Raw genomic sequence first — 26211 nt, 5'->3', positions numbered from 1 at the left:
ATTTTGACTAAGCGAGAGGTCAAAGCTTAACGAGACTTATCGAACACATGTGACCTTCTAATGCACCAATCAGATAATAGTTCTATTGCCGCCATCTTTCCTAGGAAGAATCATCAAAATGTCTGGTCCTGAAGTCAATGGATAGCGAAAAGAATTTACATTATTAGTTTAAAATTAAGTTATTTCTAAAAAATGGCTACTGAAGGGGGTGGTAAAATCAAGTCTAAAAGGAACCAACTCCCCAGTAAACCTTACGAAAAGAAACCGGTAAGCATTACATCCTGAAATGAGCCACTACATTTTTTAAATCGATTGTTCTACTCCACGTGAGGAATTATAATAAATAAAAATGACTTTTATTGTCACTTTGGAGAATAAAATATTTAATACAATTGTATCCGAGTTAACTGTCTAATTAATAAGTACATTTGCCATAACAAGCCGCCACTAACTCAGCGGGTTATTAATTTCTACTAAACTAACAGATCTTAAATCTAGAAATCTAGGTCTTGACTATGGGATGGTATGTGTGTGGTAAGTGATGGAGAGGGCCAGTTAGATATCTAGATTCTAGATCTAGATTATTCTAGATCTAGAATCTATACTGATTCTAAATCTAGATTTTTCTTTTAGATCTGGAATCTAGCATTCTAGATTTGTTTGCAATAGATTCAACATAGAACAACACAATTTATAGTAGGCCTACAATGAAGTTGAAGTCTTTTTAAAATTTTATTGCATTTAGAAACGAATTCGGTAATCTATCGTTTTGGGTACGTAAAATCGCCCGCGGCTATTAATGTACGAAAAAGTTACCTCATTGTCAAGGCTTTAGTAGAAGTATATTGTGATATATTTGTGTCAAATATTATAGATAAATGAATAATAAACCTAAATCAATGGCTAAATATATCAATATATGCCAGAAATTAACTTTAAACAGCAGTGTTTGCGAGCAAGATTTGCTATATAAACAGCAGCCATTTGTAAAATAGAGTGACTTCCGCCTGTCTCGCGCTATATCCGCTATAAAAAAAACTTAAACAAGATGGCTGCTATAGTAAATGAGCATGGTTGCATCTGTTGGAAATATCGCTAGTCTTCATTTATTACTGAAAAGTTTTAATTCAATTGTTTAAAAACAGGTACATAAATGAAAGAAGGAAACATTTTTGTATTTTTCAAAACATAAATCCTCCTCAAAATGTGAAATAATTATTAAAATTTAAGGAGTCACCTGTTTTTCACATTACTAGTCGCGGGCGATTTTACGTACCCAAAACGATAGATTACCACGAATTCTTATCGGCTCTATTTATTTGAAGGAAAATGTCCCCTCATAATTTAGTCCAAAGGCATCTTTAAGCAAATGTATAGAATCTAAGTCATGCCCCATCACAAAATTATTTTACAAGTTTTTAGAACAAAATTTTCTGTTTTTTCAACTGGACAGTTTTTATTGTAATAAATAGCTAGGCCTACGGCACAAAGTATAAAATGGCTTTTGGCGATATTTGCCATCATGAATTATAAGGTTATTAGCTAAATAGGTTTCATTCTCTATCGTTGACCGCAATAAGAATAAGTTTACTGTTTTGTTTAAACAGCTTTTTTAATGTATAAATTTAATAGACTAGGCCTAATACATTTATTCATATTATATAGGTCTAGGGCTATTTAGAGCACCCTACTGGAGAGCGAACACTTTGTCGGTTTTTTGCTTTAGAAACTTTAATTAGCATGTCTCATGCAAAACCATGGCGCCTGCACGTAAACTGTTCATTTATGAACACTTCAGCGTCAAGTACTTCCGTTTTCTCTCTCAAGAATTATTTTTAGAAATATTTTTAACGTTGCATGGTACGCACATTTCTATTTTTACACCAGCCGGATGAAGTGACCTAGGGTTGGACTTAGGGGCAAAACTTGAACCAATCGTTTAGCTAAAAGGTTACACCATAAATAGCTTCTTTATATGTATGGAACATCGTAAATGTCAAGGTTAATGGTTTTTTTTTTGTACTTGAACAATAAAAAAGGGGCCTTACATTGGAGCGGACGGCAACACAAAAATTATTAAATAATAAAATAAGAATTTAGAGCGTAAAAGGGACTGGTTATTGAAGGGAAAGGGTCAAGAAGGCAGTGGAAGGCAAAAGAGGGGGGATATGATGTGACCTGGCTGGCTTAGCAGCGAACTGCGCGAGCCGCAATGACTGAATGGGATGAGCTTTGGGAGTGTGGGAAAAAGGTTTTATACTATAAAAATTACCTCACAATCAATAACAAAATATAAATGCATATAATATGTTTTTATTCATTAAATTGACTTTAAATTATTCTAAATGAACAAAATGTGCTTTGTTCAATGACGGGTAAAGGTGTCAGAACACATGTAAAATTTTCTTACATGTGTTTGGACATGTTAGGATCACTAAGTCACTATAACAAGAATAGCTAATGTTCTATGCGTATGAATACAAAATGACAAACACATTATTAAAGTAGAATGGTTGCGGAGTGATATACTTTTTTTGGTTTACTATGTTAAGCAGTTACTGAATGAGACCGCATGGAAGTTGGAAGTTCCGATTTTTCGCTATGTGTCCGCAAACCGTAAGATACTCTATATATATTTTAAAAATTATCTTAAGGTTGCCTCTTTGTATGATTTTGCCTTTAATTTTAAGATTTGGACACCCAGGTTACGTTATTATTATGCTATATTTTTGTCTACTGTAAAAATCATCAGCATTTATTGGCGGTGACTAGATGTGTGTGTGTGCTGTATGATAATTTTCATTTCCTGGTTCAGAGTTTCCATTTAGCTAGTTACAATTCAAGCTGTATTAAATTGTTCTTGTTTACATGCACCTTTCATACAACTATCCCTGTACACTGTCATGGCTGCAGTGAGTCGTTAAGTCTATAGTATGAAATTAGACCCTGTAAATGTGCTGTAGCTATTAAAATATATATTTTTTTTAATTCATTGGACAGCTAATTTCGCAACGACAGCAACAGACTTTATAAATGGTTTTTTTTTTTTTTAACAAGTAATGCTTGTACTTAGCAGTGAAATAAAATAAAGCAAAAAATGTTATGATACAGCATGCAAATTAGTGATTTAAAAAAAAAGATGCATAGTTTTAAAAATAGCTAACACCTGCAAAATAAAATAATTCTCTTTTTATTCCGTTGTGGAACTGGTCAAGATATTATTTAGAATAACTAGTTTAGATCTTTATGGCATCAAAGGAATTTGTCTTAAAAATTGTATTATAACCTTTTTATTTTAATTAATTTTTTTATATTTCTTTTATTAGACTTATTTTATTTCTTGCTAATACATTCTAAGCACTGCGTTCATTGCAAATGTACTGATGTGTATTTATGAACAAAAGTATGTCTTAAATGCTTAATTACTCCATGAAATCTTGGAAAGTTGCTGTAGATACTCATGGGAAGGTTTCTGCCAATAAAAAAATTGCTAAGGGTTGGCGCAAGTTCCTTAACTGCTACCTTAGCATCTGGTGTATGTTGATTAGGCGTCATGCAGCGAGGTCAAGGCTACTATTAGAATCAACAGTCAGTTGTGTGGTGGGCCACTAAATTTGCTGGCTACCACAGATTGTGATCAATGCACACTCAAAAGTTTTCATACAACATGCTAGGCGGTAGAGTAGACAAGCCTGTGCCAGTAAAACATCTAAGAAATATAATGCATAACTTGTTTACATTTTTGAAAAGTCAAATAGTTGTATTGATGAACCCAAAAATAAAGGCGTCATTTTGGTGTGTATTGCCAGGTTGCAGCAAAAATTGTGCCTGGTATGCAAGTATATAAATAATATATAACAAATCTAGGGGATGTTTAAATAAAATAACCAAAAAGCACAATCCAAGAAGAATTACGAGGGAAAGGAAATAATGATTTTTCCGAGACATATTACTGATGATCTCTCTGTAGATTACTGATGATCTCTGTAGATTTTTGCGTTTTTTAAAGTTATTAGCTTCTCATGATGTAAACTATGTTTCTGAACCTTTTGATGTTTTCTAAGGAACCACTGATGAAGCTTGCGTTTAATTGACCATTTAAAAAAAAGGAAAAAGTTTAAATTGAAAATTTGTAAGCAATTATAAAATGGCTGTATTTTCTTATTATTTTACTCCATTTAATTAGCATTTTTAAAAGTTTTGTATACTTCAGTTGAAAAAAAACAATTTACATGTGCTTGACTGTTAATGTTACTTTTGATTATTAATCAGATTTAAAAAAAAAAAATTTCAGTCGCTGCTTGGTAAACTAAAGAGCTCAGTAAAGGATTTGTTTACACCTTCATGGTTGCGTACTCCTTTGAATAGTAGTAACACTTCAGCAGCCCAAGACCAACAGGTTTGTTTTTGCTATCTTGCAAATATCTGTGTGTTTGTGGACCAATGGTGTGAGCTAATTTATTTTAAACTTTGCAGATATTTATCACTCAAGACGCCATCAAGTAATTTTTAATCTAGATAACTAGCTGTATTGATCAGTCAGGAAAGCTTGTGTTCTTGATTGTTGCTAGATATTTGGCCTAGGTGTACAGTAGTACTGTACTGGCATTGCTCTTACAAATATAGTTTTATTATAGGGCAGGCCTTTTAAGAAGTTCATTAATAAATTAGACTTCTATCAACAGCATACATACATTTTTAAAACAAATGAAAATTATACAAGTATAATATATTAGTGTCTTTGTTGCATTCCCATCAAAACTTAGTTCCAAAGCATCTTACTTTGAGCCAGGCTATTGCAGCAGAATTAAAAAGTTTGGCGCAATTGGTTTTAAATCCCATAAAACCAACTCATTTGTAATTTGGTTGGCTAAAATTACCTCCTGGCACAGTAGCTTACTGATTTAGCACTGTTGCTTACTAATTTACTGATTTAATCTCCCAAAAATATACATAACTATTATTTTCTCTGTTTAGCAAAGCCTTTATTTTCTGACCATTTTCTCATTTATCTAGTTACTCTTAAAAATATGTATCATTCACTACTTTTTTTTAGGTAACACAACCTCAGTTGGTTCAGAGTATGATTAGTAATGATTTGGTTGCCTCACAGCATTCAAATAATGCTCAAGTTGGAGGAGGTTCACGTCTCAGTGCTACTGAGCAGCCAATAAGATTAGATTCAAATAGAGCATCTGGTTCCTCATCTCATGGCCAGATGTCTAGCAGTTATGGTATGTGACCGTTTAATGTGACAACTTGAAACATGTTTGTCTAATTTATAAATGATCACTTTCTAAAATAAACATGATTTTGTTTCAGGAGAACCTTGCTTGGAAAACTCAAGTGGAGCACCTCCAAATGTTAACATTGCCAATTTAAGTCAGTTTGGAAGAAACTGGCTGGACAAAAATGAATCCATTGGATATAGCAGTATTTATTTTATTCAATTTTAATGTCCTGTCATTAAATGTATATAATAGTTGTGGTCCTTAATTAAGCTCACTTTTTATTTATATTGCTTTTGTATTAAGTGGCCTCTCATGATGAACATTTTGATTCTGAACCTAATGCTGTTTCCTAAGGAACCACTGAAGAGGCCCTTTAATCTGTTGTGGTTATTATTTTACTTTGCGTGATCACCGTCTAATAAAATGCTCTTGTCTGAGGTTTCTAATCACCTATAAAAATAACTTTATTTGTTAGCCTCATACTATAGCTTTTAAACATGTTTCGAAAAAAGTTTCATTTTTCATAATTGCGTCATTTCCATTTATTTTTTTTTGTGCACAACAAACTGCAGCTTGTAATAATCTTTGTGCTTTTTTAAAGTTATAAATTTAAAGGCATTCACTCTTCAGTTTTTTCATTTATATGTATCCTTGTTTTAAATATCTTGATGTAGTAAGATCAACATTTGAATAATCACCACTTAATTACTGTTAAAACTGTTTCTCACCCCTCATATATTCGGCACTTGTCATTATATCTGTATGTAGTTATTATCCTGTTTTTGTCCCTCATGCTGTATGTTTAACTTGATAAATTAGAAAAAAAATTTTTTTACATGAAATGTGACAGGTTTCAGGTGATGTTTTCTCGGAGACCTACTGATTATTGAATGAAGACAATTAAAAATACTCAATCTGATGAAACCTGTCTCATTTAGACCTTTGGTGTTTTTTTTTTTTTTTTTTTTTGTAGAAATTTTTATTTTACCAAATAAAATGTAACCTATATCAGTCTCTAAGTAAAGTCCTGCATTCCCCTTTGCCATGTGCTTATTTTGTTAACCATTTGCTGGTTAATTACTTATATTGTTTTAATTAATTAAATTTTATGTGCTGTTTGTTGGTCAGGAACGCGTGGCATTTGTTTATAAGTGTTATGGATAAGACTTCGAATTACATTCAAGCATTTTTGTAATTGATTTCATTAGTTTTTTATAAAACTATGTACTGTAAAGGCTTCAGTTGATGTTGTCTCGGAGACCTTCTGATCAAATGAGGACGTTTTTTTTAATTTGCTGATGAAGCCCTTTTTAAAGTTATTAATTAGAGTAATTTACTACCAGAATTTGCTTTTTTTTTTTTTAAAATTTATATGCATTTTTGCAGGGTCTTCAAGCAGCAGTGCTGTGCATTGCAGAAAAATTGATGATCCTGTAAGATTAAGAATGTCTGATTCATATTTAGAAGAAACTGACCAGGATGAACCCGTAAAGATCAGACCTATAATGGTGTCAACTGGAACTCCTAGCAGAGGTGTTGAAGCATGTAAGTTAGAGTATATTACTTTTTCTCTTTTGTAAATATGTCATTTAATTTGTGCCATTAAAATTACTGTTCAATAAAAATTTATTTATTAGCTGCTGCCAAGCGACAAAAGTTGTGGAACCCACAAGAAGCAAGACATGGGAAACCTTTTGTTGCACCTGTAACTGACAGACCTGCTTTCAATTCGCTCTTATTTGGGACACCTACAAAGGTAAAGAATTCTTTAAATTATTTCATTCTCTTTACATTAATAATTAGCCACACTACAGTATTTTGCATTCTAAACTGTTTATCTTCAGAATGACTCTTCAATGTTTGGTGGGAATTTTCACGAGTCATCTTTTTATTCTGGAAAAACGAGGTTTGGAGGAGCTGCAGCAGAGAAACGGAAGTCTCTGAATTCATCTTTGCCATACCAGGTTGAGAATAGAGTTCTTTACGCTTAAAATAGCATCTGATATTTATTGCTTTGAATGATGATACATAGATGATCCAATTTTTAAACTGAAGATACTCTTAATGTCTGAACCTCTGATGAAGCATTAATATATAGGTTAACCGATTAGCCTCTTTGATCCAGTTTGTTTAATTTTAGTCTTTACCTTCTCAGTCATCCTTACCCCTACGAAAACAAGTGAAAGCTACCAATTTAAACAGCTCTTTTAATGCAACGACAAGTGCTACAGCTCAGAGAATACTGGAAACCTTGGATAAAATGTCTACACCTTTAGGGGTAAGTCTGTTATTTACTATTTTACTTATTATAGAAGTAATTAAATAGTGCACTTAATTTTTTAATAACCTATTTTTATTACTAAGTTATTTTAGTTTTTTTTTTTTTTAAATTTAAGACCTACAAATATTGATGAAAGAAATTAATTTAATTGAACAAGTGCCCATATTATTATTTAGCATAAATATTTAAAGAATTTGCTGTTAATTATGCTTTAAATATTTTAAAGCATTTTAAAACTATAAAGCATTTTCCATGCTAAATTTTGTTTTGCAAAACATTTTCAGGATGCCAAAAAAATGACACAAGTAGATAAATCTAATGATTCAGTCTTGTCGTTTACTGTAAGTAAAACTTTTTTCTTGCTTAAATGGCAATATTTACTTATTCAGTCTGCTAATGTCTTAATTAGCTGAAAAAGTCCAATTTTATTTTGTTTGTTTTTTCCTTCAAACAATATAAAGATATTGTATTCTCACTTTTACAGCCATCTTCGTACAGACGCACTAGCATATTAGGATTAGGTAAACCAGCATCCAGACCTTTGCAGGTAGTTACAATGTTTGTGCTTAAGAATGAACTGCTTCATAGGATGATAAAAACCATTAACAGACACATTGCTGTTGAAACTTGTTAATGTCTGAACCTCTGATGAAGCTTTCTAATTAAAAAAAAACAAACTTGTATTATCATCAGTTTGTCATTACATTTTATACAAGTATTCTGTGTTCACAGATACCTCAAGTGGGTCCGCCAAAATACATTCACCAGTCAGTATCTCAAGCAGTCATTGCTAAAAATAGAAGTAAACAGAGTGGATCTCACGATTTAGGAAGCACTACTGAGAATTCATTACCTATTTCTGTGGTACATTGATTTATTTGGGAAGCAAACTTAACCATTAATGTCCCGTAACGCCCGCTGCCGCCCGACACCGTTAATGTCCCGTAACGCCCGCTGCCGCCCGCTTACAATACGCATAGAAAAATTAAATTTGTTTTATTAAAATTTGGCCTACAAATCCTAATTTTTAACTAAACAGGAAGTCGGATTGTTTCAGCATCCTTTTCCGGTCTTCTAATTTCAATGGCGCTTTTGAAAGATAAAAAATAATAGTTTCTTTCTATCTCGAAATTTTAGACTCATCTGTCCTATTTTTAGTAGATTTAATATTAAAAATAAAATAAAGTAATGCCTCTAAACGTATCTAGGCATGTATTTTATGAATTATATATCTTAAACATAACCAAATTGATATTTAACTGTTAAATTCGATGCATAGTTGTTTAGACAAAAATAAATAAAGTTGACTACCGAAAATGACCTGTTTTGAATTTTCTCCGACATTTTTTATTTTTATACTGTACTTTTACCAAATATAATATATTCTATTTAATACTGTTGGAAAGCCAGGTTTATTCCCAACATTAAGCAGTAGTTTTTATCTTAATTTTTAATTTCATTTAGACAAAAACAAATATTTTGTGAAACTATTCACTTTATCATACAGAGTTATGCTCCTTACATCGGGCCGTCATGGGTGGAGTTTTGGTAGAATGAATGGGACATTAATGGTTAATATTTATTACACAAATTCACTGATCAAGTTAGTTGAATAGTTTAATGAGACATGTTTTAATTATTGAATGCTCACTATTCTAGTACCAGCAGTTTTTCTTGATCTTCTGTATCACCTAATATTTTATCATTTTCCATGTAGGAACCCTCAGTGTCTAGAGAAAAGAGTGAGAATGTACCACAGTTAAGTACAGACACTGGCAAGATTAAGACAAAGAAGTTTTCACAACATATAAAAAGCAAAGCTGCAGAAGAAGAGGTGAGACATATTAAGGGGGTCAACTGCTTTTGAATCTACTTTGCCTAAAATCAGTTGTTTTACTATTGAACTACTTTAAATTTATCAAGATAGGCTAAGACAAGCTATATTTATTAATTTTTTCAAATTAGTTCACCTATTTCTCATAATCCGGATGTGTTTAGGGGTCTAGGTTCTAAAATATGAGCAACCTCTTGTCACAAATTGTTAAATAACTACAGTGGTTTCACATCTCATCTTCTGCATTTTGGTGCCCATACATGTATTTTATGCACTGACGTATAGAGTTTGGATGAATAAGGCATAGTCTTTTCTCTGTACCTGTCCATGTGATGGTACTGTAGGCCGCATTCGATATGACACACTTTTTGTTATGTTGTCCACTTATACAACTCATAACTCAGTCCAGTGGTATTATTAACCAATAAATGCTACTTCATTCTGTATATACACCATTTGTAAACACACATACAAAAGTTCAAAACAATCCAACAAACGAATTTTGAAAAAAATGAAACATAACAACAGGTATGCTTAATAAAAATTTATTTTGAGAAAAACAGCAAAATAAGATTGATTACAATGGTAAAAGAACAAAATGATAACAAAACTAAAAATGACACTTTTATAAAGTAGGTTATTCATAAGTGACTTCATGAAGTCACATGAAAATTAAAATGGAACAATATTAAATTTTTCACAAATATTTATGTAAGCCCTACCCCCTATTAAAAATCAGCCGAAACTTAACCGAAACTTATTTTTGCCACAGTACTGAGATAAAAGTTAATTCTAATAGTAAAAACAAATGCCATTTAGAAAAAAAGAAAGTAACAAAACAGTATATTAAAAAATTAAATGTCAGCCCCTCCTGGTATGTACTGTGGCCCCCCCTCCTCAAACTCTATTCTTTTATTCTCCCGCTCCTCTGCGACGCGCCTAATTTTCCTCCTAGCACTTTCATTATTATAAAGGGACCTCTGAGCCTTGCCCACCCTAACAATGTCCCTCTTAGCTCCTATTTCTTTGGTTTTGTTGCCAACTTGCAGGTTTATATGTTTTAAAAAGTTGTGGGAGGCCTTTGACCCCATATTGAATTCCCCCACCCCTAGGCACACCGCTATTTCTAGCCTCTGCCTACCAACAAACAGATGCTTTGGGCAACGACTCCATATGACTGAATGGATGGATTCATTGGTATTTTGTGTTTTTCCATCCAAGCATCTGCTTAAGAGGTCCTCTTGCGACATTTTCTCGTAAACAGGTCTTATATTTTCCTCGACCATAGGACAAATGTACGAAGAAAGCATCAGGTCATGCTTGTCAGTGGGAAGACCCTTGGCAACAGCACGCTGAAAAAAGCACCAGGAAGATACTCCCTGAGGACAGTCCTGGTGCTTAGGCTCCTCATCAGTAGAAGTGCAGTGCAGGAGTGTGGCCCAAATAGCTTTTCGCATCTCAGGAATAGAGGAGCAGGAACGCAACGCCTTGGTGTAATACTTTTGCAGCTTGGCAATCTTGCTCTGGGTTAGCTTACCCTTGCCATTACCACCAAGTGTTATCTTTTGCTTCCTTTTAGTCTCCACAACATTCCTCAGAGCAGTTCCTAGTCGCTTGGCCACATGATTGAGACACTCCCTTTTCTCTACTGTGAGGTCCTTATATGGGCTCAAGTCATGGAGCGCTTTTATAGTGTTAGTATCACCATCAGATACAACACTGCGATATCTGAATTGATGCTTCTCCACTGACCGAGCCCACATCTTCACAGCGGCATGTTGCTCCATGCTCCCACTGGAGCCATAGTGATTGATATCACATGAGGCCTTGTGTGATAAATACCAAGCATCAAATTTTGCTTGGTTCTCTGCCCTGAGTCTAGCACCTGTTGTGCTGCAGGTGTGGCAGTATTTGCTGACTACCTCATAATCAACAACAAGGCCAGTTCTGTTTTCTATCACACAGCCCACACCATACTTTGACTTGTGGCCTCTAGTCTGCCATGTTCCATCATACGAAACATCAATATCAAAGTAATCTTTGCCAGACTGTTCGGGGTATGCAGCACGAATAATGTTTGCACTGTCTGACATCAGTTTGTCAGAGTAACTCAGTGCCATTTTATGTATTACTCGCGTGTGCTGATTGTAAGTTTTTGGATGGAGAACCGGAGTGTTCATCAGCTCTGAAAACTTCATAAGCCCACCATACCCCATTCCAGTCGCCAGAGAGGCAGCAACTGCCTGTCTGTTTACAGAGTGCACTTTTTCACTCTTAGGAGATGTAATGGTCTCTGACCTAATCTCCTCACAAGTTCTGCAATATACTTGCAGATAAACTGCAAGGCCACAGTTTTTTGATGTGTCCTGCTGCAGCTGCAGACACTGTGTCTGGCAAATAGCGCACTGCAGGTTGGTAAATAATGATTGTAATGTCTCCAGGCAGACATATGTGGATGGCAAATCAGAATTTAGAGACTGCTCACTTTCATCAAAAAAAGAAAGTTTGCGTTTAGAAGCTGAGATAGAAGGGGAGACAGAAGGCAAGACAGTACTTTCCTGTGTAAGAAGAGGGGAATCACTGTGACTTGGACTTTGAGCAACGGTCGTAGTCATGGATTCTTCTCTTCTTCTCTGTCTGGCCTCTGTCGCTTTGGCTGACTGACGCTTTCTCCTCAGCTTTGACCTAGCCGCTCTGTTTTTAGATGAAACTTTAGATGGAGCCATGACACTGAAATAGTAAGAAATAAGACAGATAATTACTAACTGAACAAGACTTACAAACAGCTAACTTTAAATAATACCCAGCAATACAATTATGGATGACTGAATAATAATCTCAAAAATAAATTTTGTTTGCACATAATACATATGATTAGTATAAAATTGAAACAAATCTACACTCTTATGTCTAGTAATACCTAGATCTAGTAATTAAAACTCATCAGTTATCATTCATATCACGAGAAATGCAGATAGACATGGGCTATCCCACAACAAAAGTACTAGATCTATACTAAGTAAGTAGATCTAGAATCTAGATTAGTAATAATACAGACTTTCGTGTGTGTTGTTTACTTTCACTTTAGCAGACTTTAGCTTCGGGTTTAGATCTAAAAACTAATCACTAGCTAGAGTCCACAATAAATCTAGATCTAGACTAGATCTAGATATCGAGATTCTAGATCCAGAATCAAGATTTACTAGATCTAAATCTAGAATCTATCTTCTAGATCTAATTTCTAGATCTAGACTCTAGATCTAGAATCTAAATTAGATTGACCTGACCTAGAAAGTAGAATTTAGTCTAGATCTAGATCTAGAAACGGACTGTATTGAAGTAATAATAATAAAGAAATAGACTAGAGTCTAATTGAAAACTCACAAAACAATATAACAGATAGTGCATATGTATACAAAATATAACTGGCTTACCTTTGATGTCGAATAAATCTGTATTAATGTTAAAAATGATCTGTGAAAAACGTAAACACTCAGAGAGACGCTATCACTGTGGACGTACGCGCAGTGTTTTCTGGGTCGAGGTAACATAGACGCTCAGCAGTATGGCCGACGCCGGCCAATAAAAAGACGTGGTTTAGCTTCTAACAACAGTTTGTCCAATCAGAGAGAAGTAGTACATAGTTGTGCATGCTTGGGATGCGTGATAGAAGGCCTTTTTTAGGTCAATGCTTATTTTTAGAACTGAGTGACACCGGAAAATCCTTATAGAGCAAATAAAGAGCAATCCGGCGATACCAAACACGATACTATAGTATTGTGTAAAACGAAACCATTAACTCAACAAATTAGCGTATTTTGGTCAACTTTTAATAAAAAACAAATACCCCTACCCCCTTCTTGACATATTTTCATGTTCAAAACATTATTTTATATAAAAAATAACATCACCAAATGATTTATAAGGTAATAATCTATCAGAATATGCAATAATCGATTTTTTTATTTTTTTATGAATTAACTATTTAACTATCATATTCGTGACCCGTGGGTCCCCTTAAATACATAACAAGTTTACTAAATCTTACTCCACCATTTACCATGGTGCTAGAGTATTTCAAAATTAAAGTTAGTTATATCTCCAATTGTAGTGGCATGATTATTATTTTTTTGTTTTAGGTTGAAGTTCCAACTCTCAGAACAGACTTTACTCTACCTATATCTTGCATCAATCCTGCATTGTTAACCAATACTTTTGCAAGCTCTGTTGCTGCAACAAAGTCATTCGACAACAGTTTACCCTTAAAATTTACTTTCTCAACACCTATTGAAGAAAAAAGCCGGTCTGGAAATAGTCCAGTACTTACCAACATTGAGAAGGTATGATCTGGGTTTTTGTGTATTTGTTTCCCATGTTTTCATCATTTGCCTTTTTTTTAACCTGTCTTCATTCTTTTTAAAGGGATTTACCTTTAGTTCTCCAATTAAGGCCTCCAGCCAAAAGATCAATGGGGCTGGGGCTGAAGAAGGATCTAAATCTTCCCCAGAACCTGCGGTTGGTGCATCATCAGGAGTTGCAGGAACATTCTCCCATTCTCTTTCTCCATGGGAACCAGTTAAGCCCAAACCTAAAGTTGCTTCACCTGATATTGGAGGTAAGAAGCAAGCATGAATACAGTTGTTGCCTCTGTTAGTTTCAAATGATGATACTCTGTGTTTGAATTCTCTTTGATGTCACACATCTAAGGAACCACTGATGAGACTGTTCTTGCAATTGTTTTGTAGTCTAAGATTTTTATGTTGCTTACACAGTATCTCTTGTATTTAAAGGTACTTCAAGTAATTTTAAGACTTTTAAGTGGAATGACGACAAAAATGATAGTTCAGCTGCTTCTGATGTTGCTTCTTGTGGTTTTACATTAGCCCCGGCTGAATCTCTTAAAACAGGTTCAGTCATGGATGTATTGGGGAAAGGTAATACTTACATTTCATCATGAACAAAATTAATCTTGTTTACAATTTTGATACATCAGCTATTGGTCTACTGCAGTGTAACAAATGTTAATACTCTGTTTTAGATGACTTTATGGCTAAATTTAAGAAACCAGCTGGAACATGGGAATGTGCTACTTGTATGATTGCTAATAAGCCAGATGCAAGTAAATGTGTTGCCTGTGATGATGCATCAAAGCCTGGGGCTAAGCCAAAACAGCCAGGTAATAATAGTTTTGATTGTACAAGTTAGTCTCTAAGATTTTTTTTTTTAAGACTCTTTGCCTACAGTTGAGAGTTGTTATAGAATAATTTTAAGATTAATGCAGTTTAAAAATATTGTTTACCCACAAATACATACTAAATTTTAACAGTGTTATCATATGAGATGTGAATTACTTTACAAGTTTACATATGTACAACTGTTATTAAACTGCACATTGCAACTGTTTGCTGATTATCCTTGTCAGCGATCATTACTTCTTGTGCATACATTAACTATCATCACACCTGAAGGTTTGCACTTTTGTGCTTGACTTTCCAATGTAATGATACATTAAAATATTATTTTCAATATTAAGGTATTTAAGAAAAGGTTACTTCCATGAGGTGATTAGGCATGGTCCATTTTAGTTTTGTGTAGCTTATTTATATATTTGACAAGCATATTGTGGTCGATAGTGCTGACAAAGTAAGGAACAAATATGAAACAGTAGCTACACTTTTTAGATCTGTTATGTCATTATCTTACTAAACAGTAGTGATTCAGTGATTTAAAACATCATTTTGGTACTTTTTATTGGTTTATAAAGACCCCCTGTTCTAATATATTAACTAAAAAAATTGTGCTCTGTTGTTTAAATGGGGTGTTATTTAGGAAAGTTTTCTTGCCTATTATACCAGTTGTAGTGTATTGCAATATATATTGATTTATGATTACATTACTACATGGAAATCAAAGCTGATCAAAGAATCTTTATTTTGATATTTTTTTTTCTATACATTTTAATATTTGATTGCACTCTGCAACTGTTCACTGATTGTCCTGTCACTGATCATTACTTCTAGTGCATACAATAACATCATAAAACCTGGTGTGTACTTGTGTACCCAACCTTCCATTATTATGGTACATTAAAACAATATGTACATTCTTGATGGAATTAAATTAGATGTTTATACCTTCAGATGTATATCAGATTGCACTCTGCAACTGTTCACTGATTGTCCTGTCACTGATCATTACTTCTAGTGCATACAATAACATCATAAAACCTGATGGTGTGTACTTGTGTACCCAACCTTCCATTATTATGGTACATTGAACGATCGATATGTACATTCTTGATGGAATTAAATTAGATGTTTATACCTTCAGATGTATATCAGATTGCACTCTGCAACTGTTCACTGATTGTCCTGTCACTGATCATTACTTCTAGTGCATACAATAACATCATAAAACCTGATGGTGTGTACTTGTGTACCCAACCTTCCATTATTATGGTACATTGAACGATCGATATGTACATTCTTGATAGAATTTAATTAGATGTTTATACCAACAGATGTATATCAGATTGCACTCTGCAACTGTTCACTGATTGTCCTGTCACTGATCATTACTTCTAGTGCATACAATAACATCATAAAACCTGATGGTGTGTACTTGTGTACCCAACCTTCCATTATTATGGTACATTAAAACAATATGTACATTCTTGATAGAATTTAATTAGATGTTTATACCAACAGATGTATATCAGATTGCACTCTGCAACTGTTCACTGATTGTCCTGTCACTGATCATTACTTCTAGTGCATACAATAACATCATAAAACCTGATGGTGTGTACTTGTGTACCCAACCTTCCATTATTATGGTACATTAAAACAATATGTACATTCTTGATAGAATTTAATTAGATGTTTATACCAACAGATGTATATCAGATTGCACTCTGCAACTGTTCACTGATTGTCCTGTCACTGATCATTACTTCTAGTGCATACAATAACATCATAAAACCTGATGGTGTGTACTTGTGTACCCAACCTTCCATTATTATGATACATTGAAACTGAAGTGTATGAATTTTTAGTGGTACTCTATTACTTTGCTTCGTGATGAAATTCTATTTTTTATTTGCCCCTTGGGTTTATTGATTTGTTACAATATTAGATATCTATAAGATAGCACTCCGCAACAATTCACTGAATTGTCCTGTCTCTGATCATACAAAAATTATCATAAAACCTGATGATGTTTGCATTTGTACTCGACCTTCCATTATCATTATACATAGGATAACTGTCCCTGGTTTGGGGACCATATCAGCTAACAGTAATGTCTAAAGCTTTTACTGACAGGTTGCAGTACTTGATCTAAAATAATAAATTTCCTGGTTCCTTGGTGGTTGATTGTAGTATTTTTATTTTCCTGCTAGAACAAATTTCAAAAACTGATGATTTAATGGCCAAGTTTAAAAAAGCACCTGGAAGCTGGGAGTGTGATTCATGTATGCTATCTAATAAACCAGAGGCTGTTAAATGTGTTGCATGCGACTCTACTAAACCTGGATCAAAACCCTTATCTGGAAACACAAGTAAGTTTTTGATTTTATACTAGATAATTTTATCATATTCTCTCTCCCCCACCCTCCCCCCTATTATTAGACTACTTATTTTTTTTTGACTTCAATTAGATTCCAGTGCTAATAGTTTGAGTGAACTATTCAAGAAACCCCCAGGTAACTGGGAGTGTGACACATGCATGGTTCAGAATTCAGCTACAGCATTAAGATGTATAGCATGTGATTCCTCCAAGCCAGGACTACAATCTGCTGGCATTGGTAAGCTGCCTTTGGTATTTTTAGTAAAAGACAAGCTGGACAGTTTTTCAACTCCATGAGGTTTATATAAGGATATTAACAAATCATAAGCAGGTCTTTCCATTCAGTTCTGTTGCAACTATAGATACAAGGATAGGTGGGCTAATTTTAAATATTTGTTTTTAGAATCATTAAATGTGACTTATATCACAATTGCATAACCTTTTGAGAATTTTCCTTTCAATTTTTTCAGTATCTAAACCGGCTTCAAACACAACTTCATCTGCTGTTACTATATCACCTGCTGGGGGTTTTGTTTTTAACCTTCCACCCACTACTACAACAACTGAGGGATCTGGTGGATTTAAATTTGGAAATGCAAATACTTCAATTTCTACAATTTCACCATCACCTGCAACAGGTTTTACCTTTGGAAAGACCTTAGCAAATAAAGACACAATAGCCACTACAACTGATTGTCAGAACCCTGTTTCTACCGCTGCTAACACAGGTGGCTTCAAATTTGAATCATTAAATAGTGGCATTGGTAGTGGGTCCACTGGAGTTCCTACTGGTGGGTTTGTTTTTGGAAATACATCCAGTAAAACCCAATCATTAAATGGACCAGGATCTATTACTTCTGTTGGTGTTGGTTTTCAGTTTGGAGCTTCAAATAAACTACAAAATAAAACTGATTTTGTGTTGACTACTGTGACGGATAGTTCTAGTCCTTTGAGCAATGGTAGCTCAGTGGCAAATGAACCTAAATCTAACGTGGCTTCGCAATCTGCAGGATTTCAATTTAACAGTTCTGCTAATTCAGCCCTCTCTTCAAGTGAACCTGCTACATTTACGAAGTTTGCATCAAATGACAATGCCACAAAGCCTCTTCAACCCAGTTTTGGTAGTTTTTTAAGCTCAGAGGGCCAATCTACAACTACAACACTTCCATCTGCTCAGAAATCTACAAATGCTTTGTTCCAATTCGGTCAGACAAATTCAAGTTTGGCCTCTACTTCAGTTGGCCTAGGCATGAACAAAATGGACAATAAGCCAACTGTTAATGGATTATTTGGAGGATTTGATTCAGCCCCTTTAAAAGGCATTACTCAAGGAATTGGTGCAAATGGTAAGTTCATCAAATTATTTGTTTAAATTAGTGATCATTTCATACTGTACACATTGTGCTGGTCCTAGAAGCTTGACAGGCAAACAAATACATCTGTATTTTATTTAATGCAATGATGGATTTTTATGTGAAAAATGCATTGTTATTATTTCCTTTATTCATATTTTCTTTAGATCCTCGCTTGCAATTTTAAAGTTCAAGTATTATTTTCATTTGAACAAAACAGCAACATTAACAATTTTAATGTATTTGCATTTTGAGAAATATCCACAGCTTTGTCCAGGTGGTAGCCAATTGCAGATTGTGCTTTGAATTTATTTTTCTCTATTTTAAATCAAGGATATTTAGTCAATTAAACTGGGCTTAGATAATTGACATGGGATTTCATTGTCAAAAATTTGTATATGGTGGCGGTTGTATTTTTATTTAAAAACTTGCATCCAACAGTGGCAATGCAATGTTGTAATGTGTTTTTTCTCCTGGTAGCATCACTGTTAAGATTAGTGATACTAAAAATATGCTCAGTACAGTCCTAAAGAATTGCTAGATTGCCTTTACTTTTGTTCTTAATTATATTGTTGAACGGAATTTTTATGTGCCATATGGCCAGCTTTTTCCTGGATTTACTTCCATAGCCTTGGTCCATCCCAATAACAAACTAATGCAGCAGTTTATTTTGGAGTTTCCTCTCCTAGATGGGTTGCTATCCCCAGGTCATCTGCTGGTATTTTGAACTTTCGAGTAAGCAAATTAAAAAACACTTTCCCGACCATACTGCCAATAGTTTTAATTTTTTTATTATTTAAATCAGTTTTCTGTGGGTTGGTAAGAAAATAAGTTTATCTAGCTAGATGAATACATTTGGAATATACTTTTATCAATTTTGACCAAAGTTGTGTTTGGAAGTAAGAATTTCAGGTCTGTTTTAAAATTGTATGTATAATTGGATTATAATATTTGTTCATTTTTATTTATTTTTGTGTTGATTTAACTTTGGTTTTACATTGTATGAATTTCAGATGTGTATTTTCATTTGTTATAATGAAACCAATTACTAATTTTAAAAAAATATCCTTAGATCCCTCAAGTGCCAAAAAAACTGTTCAGTTTGGATCATTTAGCAATGACCAGTCGACTAATGGTTTATTTACTTTTGGTAAGTATGTTTTTAAAGATTTATACAGTGCTGTTTTGCAACTTGGTGTACATGATAGTACCAGAAATAACTACCATACCACGATATCCAGCAAATCATACTTAAAAGGCACGTCAAATCTGCCAAAAACACTAATTTTTTAAAAAATTATTTGCTAATTTGATACAATAAATATATATATATTTACATGTTCTTGTGCACTTTTTTAAGCTGAACATATTGTAATTGTCTGGAAAAGTCTGTTATCATTATAATGCAAAAAAACTAAAGAAGCTAAAAATGAAATGTCTGGAGCTTCTGCTGAAATCAAACAGTAACATGGAAAGCAGTGGAGGGAGGTGGGGTTGATTTTTGGTTTGAGTAATCTAGCTGTAAATATATATAATGTGTAAACCATACATTTTTCTGTAGGGTCTACACAACAGAAGGCAGCTCCTCTTAGCACAGCACCCAGCCCTGCAGCTTGTGGCCTGGGTTTATTTGGATCAAATAGTGTTATGGGAGGTCAGACACAGGGAGCTAGTTTCCAGTTTGCAGCTGGGCCAACACCCTCAGTACCTGCAGTTAACTTTGCTTTTAAATCAGGAAGTGATATGTCCAAACCCGTGCTAGAGCATGCAACACCACCTCAAAATAAAGGTCAGTGCTTTCAGATATCCTCAAAATCTTGAAGCGGTTGTAAATCATAGTTGTTTTTCTGTTATTGCATTTAAAAATCTACTGTTGCTAAGTTACTTTTGATGAAATAAAGAAGCATATGTATGTCTTTTTGTTTCAAATGTCAAGTTAAAGTGGTTTATTAAAAGATTTATTTACACAACTAATTTGTAAAAAAATCTGAATAATTTCATCTGCTATGCATATGAGGATTTATATTTTTCAGCATACTTATAAGGATTTATATTTTTCAGACTTTACCCCTTAGGAAATGTATTATGTGCTATTTCAGTTGACACATCCATAATATAAAAACAAACATGTCTCAGTTTGTGGTCAAAGTGTTGATTGCATTTTTTTTTTTGTTTGTTTCAGTCATACCTTCTTTCAGTCTTACGCCAAATTTTAATTTTGGATCTACTGTGCAACCTGCCAACACACCTTTTCAATTTGGTGCTAAACCTGTTTCTGTAAGCATAGATGTTAGCATATTCCTATTAATTCTTTACTTAAGTAAAAAAATAGCATTAAAAAAAGTTTTAATCAAGAATGTTTGATTCAAAAGTTAACCTAGGAATTAAAAAGTGTAAACCGTGAACCCCATAAATATATTTATGGTTGCTTTCCTTACATTTGTTAATAATCGTATATAGGTGTAAATAAAACAAAGTTGTTTCTAATCACAAGTTCAAACCTTAAGCACAAACATAATTCTTTTAGCCTTTTTCAATTTTTAATCTAATGGTCCATAAAAGTCACATAATTATTAAAATGTAATTGGGCAGAGTGACAACACTTCAGCAACGACAGGGTTTTCATTTGGTGCTTCAAATGCTGCTCCAAGTGTTCCAATGACAGCAAACTTTAATATTGGGTAAGTTATGGATGAAAGAAGATGGATTTTTTTTTTAAATACTAGTCATTTACTCATTTGCAATTTATGTGATTTGATGTGACCGTCATTTTTTACATAATGTTTCTATCACATTATTGTCATGTTAAAAAAAACCTATTCTATGCTATTTAAGTTTATTAAGGTACAAGAATGCTTAAGATAACACGGAGTATGGAGGGAGCATTGTAATTGTGCTAAAATTGCAATTTGAGAATTTCACAAATCTGGACATTTTTTTACTCAGAGTCTGAAAAAAATATTTGCTATCTTGTTTGTCTATGTGTATTTTAACACGATTGCTTACTGTTTCAGCTAAGTTGATGAAGTGTTATCAACAGTATTTTTCTTACTTACTATACTTGGGGTTTCTCAAAAGCCTATAGTTAAGTACTTTTCCAGTAAGCCAATTTCACATACAAGTAAAAGATCTTATTCTGGTTTCTATTGAATTTTGAGTGATTTCTGGTGACCATAACGCGATCTCCACAATTTTTTTTTTAAACAGGAAAATAATTTACTTAATATTCTATTATTGGTCATGGGCTGAAAATTAATAGTGATATTTCGCCCACTTCTACCGCACCGATTTATATCAAACATTTCATGTAGGTCAAGACTTGAAGATAATGCATTATGATATAAATGTTATTTTAATAAGATGTTTCAGTTTCATCAACTTTTAAAAAGAATCATGGTTTCCTTTATTTTCCAGATTGTTTTGTGTTCATTTAGGCGCAGTTCTCTTTTCTTTCTAATTTTTTTAAAAAGTATTTTTAAAAAGCAAATCTATAGCCTGATTGCACTGTGTGATGCCTCGTAATGTTGAATACAAGAAAGTTCCGGAGAGATCGTTCGCATTTTATTTCAAATGGTACCCTAAGCTTAAGGGGGTAACCTCCAAAAATGGATGACACAGTATCATTGCTAATATTTAAAGAAAGATAATTTTACTATAGATTCTGATTGCTAATTCTAATACCTTAATAATTATCTTACATACTATAAAATCTATTTTTCTATCTGGTTCAAACAAATTGAAAACGACAATGATGCATGAGCAAAAACAAGTGTAAAAATGTCAGAAATCTTCATAGAAAGTATTTTTTTTTTTAAATGCTAGAAACTTTTTGTTTTTGTACTAAATTCAGTCACTTAGTATCGCATTAGTAGTGAGGGGTGTGTATTCTGTGGCATTAGTAGCAAATTATTCAAGTCTGGTCACATTTTTCGCTGAAGTGGTCACTTGGTCATTGTCAAAGTTTTTAACTTAAAAAAGTACATTCTGTGACTTTTTAATAATTAAGCAATAATCTTATTTTTAAAATGATTTCAAAAACAAAATTTATAGAAATAATAGTAGTTTTTGGTTTAAATTTTTTCTGGGGTTAGTGTTATGTTTATTAATTATCAGTAAATATATGTGGATCAGTTTTGTGTATATTTCTTTTTTTTTTTTTTTATTTTTAAATTTAAAAATTTTTTTTTTAAAAAGTGCCCTGGTTGAACAATGCATCATCCTTTTGCCCGTTGTCCTTTTGCCCGGCAGCAGGGCAAGTAAAATAGTTTTGATGCCCAGGCTGGTAAATTGTCAATTGTAACAAATTGGACATACTTTTTTGTGTGTCCTGTTGTTGCTGACAAATGAATGTAGCCCAACTAGGAAGCATGGGATGTTTTTATTTTATGCATAATGTAAGATTTTTGTACCTTGTGATTTTTCTTCTCCATGAATGTAGTAGTATCAATGTCACTTCTATATATTTTACATTTGCTTATATTTTAATTTTCCAGATCTAGTGACCCTACACGCAAAATTAGAAAAGCAGTAAGAAAAATCAAGAAGTAAATCATTTCAACACCAGCCAGTTAACAGTTTTGTACTGGTTGCCATTGGAACATTATATACTATGACTATGTGATTTAGAAAATAGCTATCCTTTTATTTTTAAATATTCCAAAATCAAAAGGTCAAACCCAGGGGCTTTAAATGTGTACATTTCCAAAAGGTCAACTTTTTCTACCACATATTTTATTTAGTTATTTTTTTTTTAAATTAATGCTTAAAACCCTCATTTATCTGCAAATTAAGGATGGAAGAAAATAAAGACTTAAAACTTCCAAAAAGGGATGTTCTTATTTTCAGGATTATTTAAAATTTTATGAATCTAGATGTAGTTTTTATTTATTACAATCAGTACTTCATGTCCATCATTTCCTGCTGTATAACCATTGTATTAAATACAAGAGAAACATTTTTAGATGTTTTAAAAATAAAACACTTTTACAAACATAAATCACATTTCTTATTTCAATTAGATTGACTTTTGTTTGACTTGGTGGTTTTCTTTTTTTTTTTTTGTTAAAACATTCTTCTCCACTTACTTTCCCCACATTAAATGTTTATCTCTACTAGATGGTGGACGACCAGATTCATTATTACTGGTACCTTTGTTTTCACTTTCTTTTGTTAAGCCAGATGTTTAAATAACACAATATAATATTTAAGTGTTTTAAGAGTAGTAAGTCTAAATAAATACCAATGTAATTCAGAAAAATACTTTTCTGTTTGTAATGGGTGGCAAAATGTTACATTTCCATTATCTTGTATTGTGCCTTTTAAGTTTATTATTAATGTTTTTAGTCAGGCAGATGTTCACATTGTTAAGCCCCTGAAATGTAAGTTTCTATAATTTGCTTTCCTCCACCATTAATAAATAGAATTATTACAATTATTTTTTTTACTATATTAGCAAAAATTTTAAAAATAAGAAAATATAGTTGATCTAAAATGCAATTTAATCAACTAAAAACTTCAGTAGAATTTTTACTGTTTATATTAATTCTTGAAATATTTATATCATAATTTTCCAGTCAGGGAATTTCTACCCATATCTCTTGTATAGCTGCAACATTATCAGATTGAAGCTGTCTGTTCTACTCTGCTCTTTAAGGGATGTATGAATACTAGCAACAAGTTTAAGCTTTTGTTCAAGTGTTGATGTTAACAAATGTCACATAAATTTTGTTCTATGAATAATTTGCACTGTATGTTTATATCAAAATTATGTTATTGAAACTCCAGAACTAGCTGTACACATTAGTTGTCTGCTAGTTAAGTGTAAATATCCTAAGTTTTTTAAAAGGCATGTAAAATAACAGCATAAATTGTAAATAGAGAAGACATTTTTGCTATTATTATTGGGTGTTGTTACTGTACATAATGTTCATGATTACACTTTCCTGTTTTCCACCATGTACTTCAATGTTGATAACACTTTTCTTCCCATTCCCATGATTTTTTTTGTTAACTGTTCTCTCAATTATTGATGGGAATTTATTACCTGGTAAATTGCCCTTACTATAAAAAAAATCAGTTTTAAAGTTCATTGTGCGCCTCCAGCTGGCTTGTAGAATGGCAATATGCTCCATTTTTCCCTTTAAAACTCTAAAAATTCAATTATTATGAATAAATTTAGTCAAAATTTTATTTAGGAACCAAATTGAATACACTGAATTTTAATAAAATGCATTTAATTAGAATATAATAGAATGTTACTAAAATAATTAAGAACCCTATTTGATCAGTAATATTAGGTACTTATACGTGTATGGTAGTGTCCACTTTGCTATTTACAAGTAGCTTATTACATAAGTAAACAAGCACACTGTTAGTAGACCCTAATCTGTGATATGCTAAAACAGTAGATCATTTTTTCATTTATGTCTGTTTTAGGTGAAGTTCCCCCTATAAAAAATGAAGTTAAAAATGAAATTTTGTCTTCCTAGCTGACTTGTTTCACACATTTAGATGCTGGGCTGGGTTGTATTCTAATGAGTAAATTTCCCATAGTCATTTTTAAACACTGATTATTGGTAGTTATTCTATTAATAACTTGCATTATGTTACTGTTCTGTTTAAAGAATGTTTCTGTGTGAGATGTTCAAATGAAGTATATTTGAAAGTTACTGAAATGTAAACAATAAATAAACATGTAAATTAAATTATTGGTTTTTGTTTTAATATTTCAACTTGTTGGACACACTAACCAACGATAGCAGTCGGTTTTTATAATTTGGTCAGCAGAACAACTCCACATAACTAATGAAGTCTGAAAGGATCAATAATGCGATTGGTCCCTTTGAGAGTCTGCTGAGCACAGTCAAATCAAGAAAATAGAGTTGGTATGGGCATGTCCAAAACATTGCATGGCAGTGCTAGGACAGAAGGGAAATGCAAAGCCATCACTGAATTGAGCACATCAACTTCAAGGATTTGGATGGGGCTGCCCGTCCACTTATATGGTCCACTGCGGCGCCCAAACGATCCCAATAAGTGTTAAAGGATGATGGTATGATGTATTAGAAGAGGGTCAGACTGAGCTACAAGATTTGCCACAAAATAAAAGCTTATAATTAAACAAAAATTACAACTAAAATAATGTACAATCATTTGGAAAATGCTTTGTTTCATAATTTGAATGGGCTTGTGCTTTAATACAGCACAGTGTTAGATTAAAGGTGTAGTTTTTACATAATAAGGCCACTGAAATGCACATATTTTTTGTTGCATACTTTATTGAGAAATGGACGCGAAAACCCCAAAATGTTGAATTGCTTTTTATGCTTTTGTCTCAGGGTTTGCCTAAAGACTTAAAGAGGTAAGAGTTGGTTTTGCGACAACGTGATGGAAAGATAAATTGAATATTTTGCGTTGATACTGAGATAGGCTAGATAAAAAATGTATTAAATTTAATAATTTAAAATATTCAAATATAATAAAGATATTCTTAAAATCTTAAACTTAAGGACAGGGGTTTATTTGAGGTAGGTTTGTAGTTTGTACTGGGGCGAAACTTTGTTTTTGTGACTAGGCTACATCGAATACTAATAAATAATGGTAATAGTAATAGTAATAGGCTTAGGAGTTAGGAGATAAGTAAAATTAAGTGGTTTACGGATTGCGGAAATCAGTCAACTTTGAGGTGAAAATTAGTCGCAATTTTATAATTTCACGTTTTAATAACATAAACACATCTAGAAGCCAAGGTTGAACTAAATGAACTTGGTTGAAGCCATTTTAAGTTGTATTGGCGCAGGGAAGGAACTCGAACATCTAGATCTAGGCCAACAATTAAATTTTAAAAGTCGGATTACCGCCCCATTGTTGACATTTTGAAAAATTAAAATATTATAAATAAAAACCTGACGAAACAAACCTAAAATAGATTTTCGTACATTACTAGAT

At 32.9% G+C, this 26211-nt stretch overlaps 2 protein-coding genes and 1 non-coding gene across 3 annotated transcripts; 2 read left to right on the top strand and 1 right to left on the bottom strand.

The window, feature by feature from the left end:
- The first annotated feature begins 96 nt into the window (after positions 1 to 96).
- LOC131953167 (nuclear pore complex protein Nup153) lies at positions 97 to 24968 on the top strand. Its single transcript, XM_059316222.1, has 24 exons — positions 97 to 267; positions 4295 to 4399; positions 5057 to 5234; positions 5323 to 5433; positions 6618 to 6776; positions 6869 to 6987; positions 7076 to 7195; positions 7387 to 7509; positions 7797 to 7853; positions 7997 to 8059; positions 8245 to 8376; positions 9230 to 9346; positions 13486 to 13686; positions 13769 to 13961; positions 14137 to 14280; positions 14385 to 14522; positions 16746 to 16904; positions 17004 to 17150; positions 17383 to 18258; positions 19337 to 19414; positions 19826 to 20053; positions 20447 to 20541; positions 20857 to 20945; positions 22758 to 24968. Exons 1-24 carry the CDS (start codon positions 193 to 195, stop codon positions 22810 to 22812), a joined length of 3762 nt encoding a protein of 1253 aa, XP_059172205.1. The 5' UTR covers positions 97 to 192; the 3' UTR covers positions 22813 to 24968.
- LOC131953226 (small nucleolar RNA SNORD42) lies at positions 4017 to 4079 on the top strand. Its single transcript, XR_009388610.1, has one exon. It is a non-coding gene; the product is annotated as a small nucleolar RNA SNORD42 (small nucleolar RNA).
- On the bottom strand, positions 9657 to 13288 carry LOC131953168 (uncharacterized). Its single transcript, XM_059316224.1, has 2 exons — positions 12781 to 13288; positions 9657 to 12076 (listed from the first exon to the last, which is right to left on the bottom strand). The coding sequence occupies exon 2, from the start codon at positions 12070 to 12072 to the stop codon at positions 10201 to 10203; it is 1872 nt and encodes a 623-aa protein (XP_059172207.1). The 5' UTR covers positions 12073 to 12076; positions 12781 to 13288; the 3' UTR covers positions 9657 to 10200.
- Positions 24969 to 26211: the final 1243 nt, after the last annotated feature.

Source organism: Physella acuta, unplaced genomic scaffold, assembly GCF_028476545.2.
Source record: "Physella acuta isolate Inbredline_101_S28 unplaced genomic scaffold, ASM2847654v3 ptg000913l, whole genome shotgun sequence".
NCBI lineage: Eukaryota > Metazoa > Mollusca > Gastropoda > Physidae > Physella > Physella acuta.
This window is presented reverse-complemented; position numbering and strand designations above follow the sequence as displayed.

Excerpts from the sequence above, each read along its gene's own strand:
- LOC131953168 (XM_059316224.1), bottom strand. The coding sequence starts at position 12,072 with ATGGCTCCATCTAAAGTTTCATCTAAAAACAGAGCGGCTAGGTCAAAG.
- LOC131953167 (XM_059316222.1), top strand. The coding sequence starts at position 193 with ATGGCTACTGAAGGGGGTGGTAAAATCAAGTCTAAAAGGAACCAACTC. Across the intron at positions 7,854-7,996 it reads ATTCAGTCTTGTCGTTTACT|CCATCTTCGTACAGACGCAC; the intron begins GTAAGTAAAACT and ends TCACTTTTACAG. Across the intron at positions 17,151-17,382 it reads ACTACAATCTGCTGGCATTG|TATCTAAACCGGCTTCAAAC; the intron begins GTAAGCTGCCTT and ends CAATTTTTTCAG.